Source organism: Macrotis lagotis, chromosome 6 (genome assembly GCF_037893015.1).
Source record: "Macrotis lagotis isolate mMagLag1 chromosome 6, bilby.v1.9.chrom.fasta, whole genome shotgun sequence".
In the NCBI taxonomy this organism is placed as follows: domain Eukaryota; kingdom Metazoa; phylum Chordata; class Mammalia; order Peramelemorphia; family Peramelidae; genus Macrotis; species Macrotis lagotis.
This window is the reverse complement of record NC_133663.1, coordinates 11,840,877-11,848,636: the sequence shown is the minus strand read 5'-3', so window position 1 is coordinate 11,848,636 and position 7,760 is coordinate 11,840,877. Positions and strand designations below refer to the sequence as shown.

Sequence of the window (7,760 nt, the reverse complement as noted above, 5' to 3'; positions counted from 1 at the left end):
GAAAATCGCATAAAATTAAAAATTATTGTTTGATTTGGGCATTTCCTCTTTCTTCTCCTACTTATGAATGTTATTCAGTCCTTAGTCAAAGTTTGAAAATCCTCAATTCCAAGAAATTTAAGTGTGGAAAGACCCTCATTTCAGGGACCCGTTCCTCAGAGTTATAAAAAGGATGAAAGTAGTATTCATTAATATGAAGCAATTCTGACCCCGTTCTCCATCACTGGTCTCTAGAACCTACCTGGACTGGACTCACATTTGGCATTCAATACCACAAACTGGTTGTCCTGTTTCAGTACACTGATATCACAGTCTCCTTCCACAGCCTAGGAAAGATAAGATAAGTCAGACCCTCATGTGGAGCTCAAGCAGAGGAGCTAGGATGACAGCCAAAAGGCAGCCAGCTACCTTGGGCCAGCTGACTGTTGAGCACATGAAGCAATCCTGGGAGTCAGGAAATGCAGAAAAACTCGGGGTCACACCTCTGCTGTGAGCTCAGTGGCTTTCAGAGCCGACCAAGTTTTCAAGTCAATAGTTGGAGCCATTGCCCTCCCTTCTCTTCCCTCGCTCTTCAGAATGGCAGGTTTCCTCACCATTCTCTGCCTCACTGAAACCTTAACGAACTTCAAAGCATGATTCCTGATTCCGTGCCAATAAACAGGCCTTTCCTGAACCAGCCCACCCTCCCTTTGGGTCTTCTTTGTACTCAGTTGGGCCTCTGTTACAGTCCTCTCCAATTGATGGCAAGCTCCTTGAGGACAAGGACTGTTTAGTTTCTGTGTTTGCATCTGGTTGGTACTGAGTAGATGCTTAGGCAAGGTTTGTTTAATTGAATAGCAAAAGGACAAGTGTCTACTTTCCTCCTCTTAGAAACAGAAAATTGGCCTAGCTGAAGGGAATACTCCATTAGTAAAAGATCCCTGGGGAGGAGACATTGAAAATGTCTCTATTCGTGAGGCTTGCTCCAGATTCCACGGCCACCCAATGCTAACCACCCGGGAGAACAGTGAATAAGAATTGTATACATTGGGAAAGTTCTGTGAGTGCAAAGAGGATGAGATGGATTGAGGTGGATTGGACATGAAATGGGGTGGAGGGGGCTGAATGCCTGGGGAAAGGTCAGGTTTAATATGGAAATTGGAGAGCAGCAGGAGTAAGAAGGGAAGAGGAAGGAGAAGAGACACAAGAGGAAAAGGGGAAGAGAAAAAAGGAAAATGCTAGTGAGGGAGATCAGGAAAGAGGAATAGGAGTGAAGAAGAAGAACAAAGGAGAGGGAGGAGGAGGAGGAGAAGAAGAAGAAGAAGAAGAAGAAGAAGAAGAAGAAGAAGAAGGGAGGGAGGAAAAGAAGGGAAGGACAATGAAGAGTACAGGGGGGACGACTAAGTGGCACAGTGGATAGAGCACCAGCCCTGAAGTCAGGAGTACCTGAGTTCAAATCCAGCCTCAGACAATAATTACCTAGCTGTGTGGCCTTGGGCAAGCTACTTTACCCCATTTGCCTTGCAAAAAAACCTTTAAAAAAAGAGTACAAGGAGAAAAAGGAAGAGAATTCAAGAAAGGAGAGGGAAGCAGAAAAGAGAGAGATATAAAAAAGAGTAATGGGCTCCAATATTTACTTCTGATGACCTAGTGCTCACCCATTAATGAAATGAGAACCCAGGAAAAACGCTGACTCAGCAACTGGACCCTGCAGACCCTGAGGAGATGCTTTGCCAATCCTTGAAAGCTGCCTACCTTTGAAACCAGGTCTGGTAGGAGCTGTCCAGGTAATGACCTCCCAAGCCCTGGCCCGAGGGAGGTACCTCAAAATGAACACTCAGGTAATTAAGAACGGAGACTGAGCACAAAATTTCCAGGGGTCAGGAATGGGCTCCCATCTGCCTCCCACCTTACATCGCCACCCGTGACCCTGGTCAAGAACTCACATGCTCTGTCAGCTGCCTCACAGTGCAGTTCTCCAGTAAGGTTGGGTCCAGCACATGGCAATTAGTTTCCAACATGTCTAACTCCAAAGAATACACCTCTCCCGAGGGCCTCTGCGGGAGGAACCAGTAAGGATGAAGTACATGAGCAGCATCCTTGGTAGGCATTGCCCCACATTGACCTGCCTGCTTAGGCAAGGACTACATTCACTTCTAAGAAAGAAATCTGATGCCTAAAAATGAACCTCAAAAAAAGGAAATTCCCATTTCTCAATTGCGGGGCTCTTTGTCAAAATCAAAATGATTTTTTTTTTTACTTTCCAGGGCCTTCCTGGATTCAATCTCTCTTTTTGGTCTTGTTGTGGTGACCCTCACACAGTCTACAGTCTAGTCCCACAGACTATCTTGCTGTGTCTCCACATGATATGGAGATCTAGCTGCCCCCATGACTGACACACTCCTTTCACTCACTTTCAGAGCTGAGAATTCCTCACTGCCTTCAAAGATCAGTGTAAATGCTGCCTCTTCTGAGGCCCACCTGGATCCCACCTTCCCCCACGCCACTCCCCAACCACTGGAATGATTTGCTTTGTATTTGCTTAAATGTTGTCTCCTCTGTGGAATGGAAACTCAAGAGAGGTTTCATCTTTTGTTCCTTGCATCATTGGTGCCCAGGACAAGGTGCCTGATGATTCACTGAAAAGACCTATTATACTTAATAGGGGCTTTTACAGATTGAAAATTCCCAGTAAATGAAAATATGAGGGCCAGAAAAGATGAGAGCTCAGTAGAATGGCCCTCTCCTTTTCTTCCTCTTCTCTCTTCCTCCTTCCCTCTCCCTTTCTCTCCCATCTTTTTTGTTTTCCTAGGCACCTAATGGTATTTTCCCATGTTTACCTCCTGTCTTTTTTAACTTTCTCTCCAAGAAGTAGTTTGCAGTTCATAAGCTAATTAATTTCCCAGTTTCCTCATGTATAATGTGTATGTAGGTATGAGAGATTACCCTTAAAATCCTCTCCTCCAAATCTCATGATTATGGTAATGTTTATCTTTTAGATGCAGTATGGGATGTTAAGGAGGGAGGGGAACACAACTAATGATCAGTTTGGAGTCAGAATCTCAACTTCCTATCATTTCTATGGTGGAAGGTAGTGACCATAAGTAGTCACATCTCTGGGCATCATGGGTAAAGAGAGGACTGCATTCTGGAGGCTATAAGATCCTTTCCATCTTGAAATCCTACCAGATTCTAGCTTCCTCATGGGTAGGACCTATGGCTTTCAAGGAACCTGTGTATCACTCCTTCTTTCCCTCCCCCATGGGAACTAGGACAGAGTCTGGCTTTTGAATCCAAGTTTTACGGAGCCAATGACCCTTATTCAACTAGGAAATTCTATTCTAAAGTGGACAAACGACCCAATCATGTGAATAATATCAGATGACTTGACTTGTCTTTTAATAAAGTTTTGAGCAATTTTGCCTCCAATTCAAAAAAAAAAAAAAGATGATTTTATTTCACAAGCCTCTTAAGCCTCAGAATAGAGCAAATTAGACAGGAGCATGTTGTGTCTTAACAGACAGCTTTCTGAGAAAAAACAAAAAGTACAGAATGAGCTTTTCAATTTATCAACATTAATGTTTTCTACAATACTTTAAGTTTAGACAATCAACCAAACTATAAGTAAAGCCCTCAATTATAACTGATGTCTCAAGTATAAATGCTCTCACCAAGCAAAAATAGAAGGATTAGCTCTAAGAGCCCTTAGCTGTAACAACCTCTAGAATTTGGCCAACCCCTGTGCATTGTGGGATAGGTGTTGATTTGGAGCTGTCACCCACAGAGACCAAACTCCCAAGTGAATCCAACTTTCCTTCTCTAAGGCACAATCTTTGGGCTATTATCTGATTTTTGGCCTATAGCCTATTTGGGATCCTGGGGCACAGACTGAATAAATGGCTTGGCAGGCAGAGATAGTCTGGAGACAAGAACTGGGTCTCCTCAATTCCATCCCAACTCTCTTTCCAATAGATCCTCCTTCCCATGGCCTATTGCCTTCAGCGAGCTACAGCATCTAAAGCGTTCTCCTGATGGAATGTGGAATTCTTGAGGACAAAACTACTGCAATTTTGCATTTGTATCCCCCAAACCCAGCAGAGTGAACATAGTAGGTATTTTACAAATATTTGTTAACTAAGACTCAAACCCAGATCCGGTCTTCTGATCTAGTATGCTTTCTATGATATGACACTGCTCTATGGGACCCATGCCCAAAGAGAAAGACATGGACAAACCTGCCCCATCTGGAAGAGACAAGGATGGAGAGGTAGATGTAAGCATCATGCTACCCAGTTCCTGTAAATAGCAGTCAGAATCCCAAATTCTTCTGACTCCCATTCCAGTTCTGCTGGCTCTCCCACCTGAAGTCCCAGGGTCCCTAGGGCATGGGTCACTTACCCACTGGTACCCAGAGCAGCCTCTCTCTAGAAGCCCCAGGCCCCTAGGGCACAGGTCACCTACCCACTGGTACCCAGAGCAGCCTCTCTCTAGAAGCCCCAGGCCCCTAGGGCACAGGTCACTTACCCACTGGTACCCAGAGCAACCTCTCTCTAGAAGCCCCAGGCCCCTAGGGCACAGGTCACCTACCCACTGGTACCCAGAGCAGCCTCTCTCTAGAAGCCCCAGGCCCCTAGGGCATGGGTGACTTACCCTCTGATACACTCTGACTTTGTCAATCTGATTCAGAGTGAATTTGTATCCATGTTTGTGGTTGCTGTTGACATACTGCACAGCGGCCCAGGCAGCCTGCTCCACATCTGGGTCATCACAGTTCGGGTCCCTCACTGGGGGTGCAATAAAACTCCGAGCAGCATTGTAGCTCAGAAGCTGAGCCAGACAGATGAAGGCTACCAAGGACCTCATGACTCGCTCTAGGATGGACCCTGGCCCCTCAGGTCTGAGGACCAACTCCCAGGAAAGGTGGATGAGCTCCAAGCTCCTGCTTATTTATAGGTTGGAGATGACTAGGGACATTGCATAAGGGTTGGCTGCACTGGTTCCAAGAAACCCCTACAAACAGCAGAAATGGAAAAGCAAACAGGGTCAGGATGTTGTCGGATGTGAATTCTGCCAAAATCAATGTCCTCAGAGACAGGAGTGGGAGAAGAGATGCTCCAAAATCTCTGTGGGAGACCACCACAAGGCATAAATTCAATATGGCAGAGGGCTAAGCAAACAGACCCACAAGACTGAGCTCCCACCAATGTGTTTGGTAGCAAAGGGAGAATGACAGTCCTCCTGGGGCCCCCAAAGACCTTGAGGGGGGCCTAGCATAAGATGAACAAGAGTCTGAGATTGCTGGGTGATCACTAGTCATGGGCTCTGTCATTGAGAGGCATAGTATGGTGTATTGTATGTAACCAAGGCTGAGAGTCAGGAGGGATTGGGGTTCAGACATTGTTCCCAGCACTTGGTAGTCAGGGACAAGGGGCATAAGTCACTCAGCATTTGGAACTTGATGCTTTTTGGGGTAAAATGAGGGTCATGATATCTGTACAGCAGTGAAATCAAACTCAAATAGAAGCAGATTCCTGCCACAGTATATTGGCTTCAAAAAGCACATTTTAGCCTTATCTATGTTTTTATTTTATTTTTATGACTTTGTTAAAAATTTTCCCAATGACACTTTAATCTGCTTCTATAGCACCTGGAGTCCTGGGGGTTGTGTGTGACCCGCAAACTATAAGTCTGACACTTCTGCCCTGAAGCATCCTTCCTGGAATTGCCATGAGAACCATAGTGTCACAGCATTGGAAAGAACCTCAATCTACATTACTGGACAACATGGTAGGGATAAAGGAAAAAGCCCTGACTCTGAAGTCAGAGGACCTGGATTCCCATCCTGTCTCAGTCATATATGACCTTTATCAAGGTCATACATGGCCTCATGTGTAAATGAACAGATTGCACTACATGAAGACCTAGGTCTTTTCTGACTCTGAGCTCTAGAAGACTAGGATTCAGGACTCGTCCAGTCATCCCCCAAAGGAGTGTCCACTACAAGGATCCCCCTAATAAGTCATCTTCCAACTTGAAGACCTTCAGGGAAAGGAAAACCACCACCTCTTTAAGTAGCCCACCCCAAGGTGGACTGCTCTGGTGGTTAGGCAGCTCTGGAAGCGTTAATGCACTAAGGGTATACTCACTGTAATTACTGCAGGAAAGGCAGTACTGGGATTGATCAGACGAATGGAGGTCCCTCACTAACAAGTAATTGAGGACATCAACAACTATTCCTTTTCCACTTATTCCAAAATCTGAACAGACAGACTTAGTCTTCCTCCTGAACCTTTCTTCCCACTGGTCACTGAGAAGATATCGCTCTCATCTCTGCCTAGAACATTGTATCTTGGACATCTCAAACTGTAGAGCTCTGTGTGTGTGTGTGTGTGTATGTGTGTGTGTGCACACACATATGTGTGTTTTGTTGTGTATGATATATGTATGTGTGTATATAGAATACACATATTTGTGTGTTTTATATATAATAGATAACTTCAATTCCACAAGTTCAGAATGAAACTCATTGTCTTTCCCTAAATCTCTCTCATCTTCCTAGCTCCCTTATTGTTTTCAAGGTACCTCCATGCTCCCAATCCCCTATGTTCCCAATCACAACATCCCCCATGATCCCTTCCTCTCATTCCATCTACCCACCAGTTTATTTGCCAGACCCAAACATTTCTACCCCCACAACATCTCTGGTAGACATTCTCTTCCCTCTCTCCACTCAACCATCAGTCTGGCTGAGGCCCTCCTCATCTCTTGCCAGTACTCTTGCAGTAACCTGCTGCTTGGTTCTCCTGTCTCAGATTTCTCTCCACTTTCATCCCTTGTCCACTCAGTTGCCACAGGAACCAGGATGACCATAGCGTTCAATCAGCCCCCTACTGCCGCCAGGACCAGATAGAAAGTCATCGGTCTGCCATTTGGTCACTTTCTGCTTTTTCCAGTATTCTCACACTTTACTCCCTCCCCATAAATCATGGTCCAGTCACAATGGGACTTGTTTTCTGTTCCTCCCACATCACATCCATCTCATCTCCATGATTGCTTCCTCCTTGTTTCTGCCCACCTCTGAGACTCAGCTCAAAACCCATCTTTCACCAGGGACCTTTCCTGGCTCCCTCACCAAATGATGCCATCCCCTTCGAGATTGCCTCCCATTCTGCTCTCCCTTCTATATATTTGTGTTCCATGTGTCTCTCTATATCACACATGTGCCATGTGTGTGTGTTTGTGTGTCAGTGCAGAGTGTGTTGTGGCGTGTTGTGCAGATATCATGTACAGGTGATTATATAGTCCATATGTACACATTATTGTTTATGTTTAGGATATGTGTGTTGTGTATAGATGTGTTGTATGCATGTGTATTATATATTGTGTTGTGTGTGTACAAGATGTGAAGGCATGTTATGTGTGTTATTGATACAAGAATATGCATGTGAGTTGTATAGTTTTGTGTACATTCTATGTACATGCATGTTATGTATATGATACATGTGTGTTTGGCTGTTACTGTATGTCTGTTATGTGCTATGTGTGTTTGTGCGCACACATATTTATCTATTCGTGCATAGCTGTTTGCATCACATACATACATGCATGCTTATATAGCTCTTTTACTGTGAATTCCTTGACGAAAGAGACTATTTTTACTTTGTATCTTCAGAGCTTAGCATGATGTGTGGCATACATGGGGTCACACATAAATGGGGTTTTTTGCTTGAAGAGTTCTCTGAAAAAAAAATCTTCCATGACCTCAGAGCTCCACGGGACCT

At 44.7% G+C, this 7,760-nt stretch overlaps 1 protein-coding gene across 1 annotated transcript in view; it reads right to left on the bottom strand.

Annotated features, from left to right (window-relative positions):
- Positions 1 to 4,921, bottom strand: part of AHSG (alpha 2-HS glycoprotein) — a 13,047-nt gene extending 8,126 nt beyond the window's left edge. Inside the window, exons 1-3 of the mRNA XM_074190753.1 lie at positions 4,630 to 4,921; positions 1,926 to 2,036; positions 242 to 326 (exon numbers count right to left, since the gene is read on the bottom strand). Coding sequence (XP_074046854.1) covers positions 242 to 326; positions 1,926 to 2,036; positions 4,630 to 4,842 — 409 coding nt within the window. The 5' untranslated portion in view covers positions 4,843 to 4,921. The remainder of the gene's footprint in view (positions 1 to 241; positions 327 to 1,925; positions 2,037 to 4,629) is intronic.
- Between the last annotated feature and the right edge of the window lie 2,839 nt (positions 4,922 to 7,760).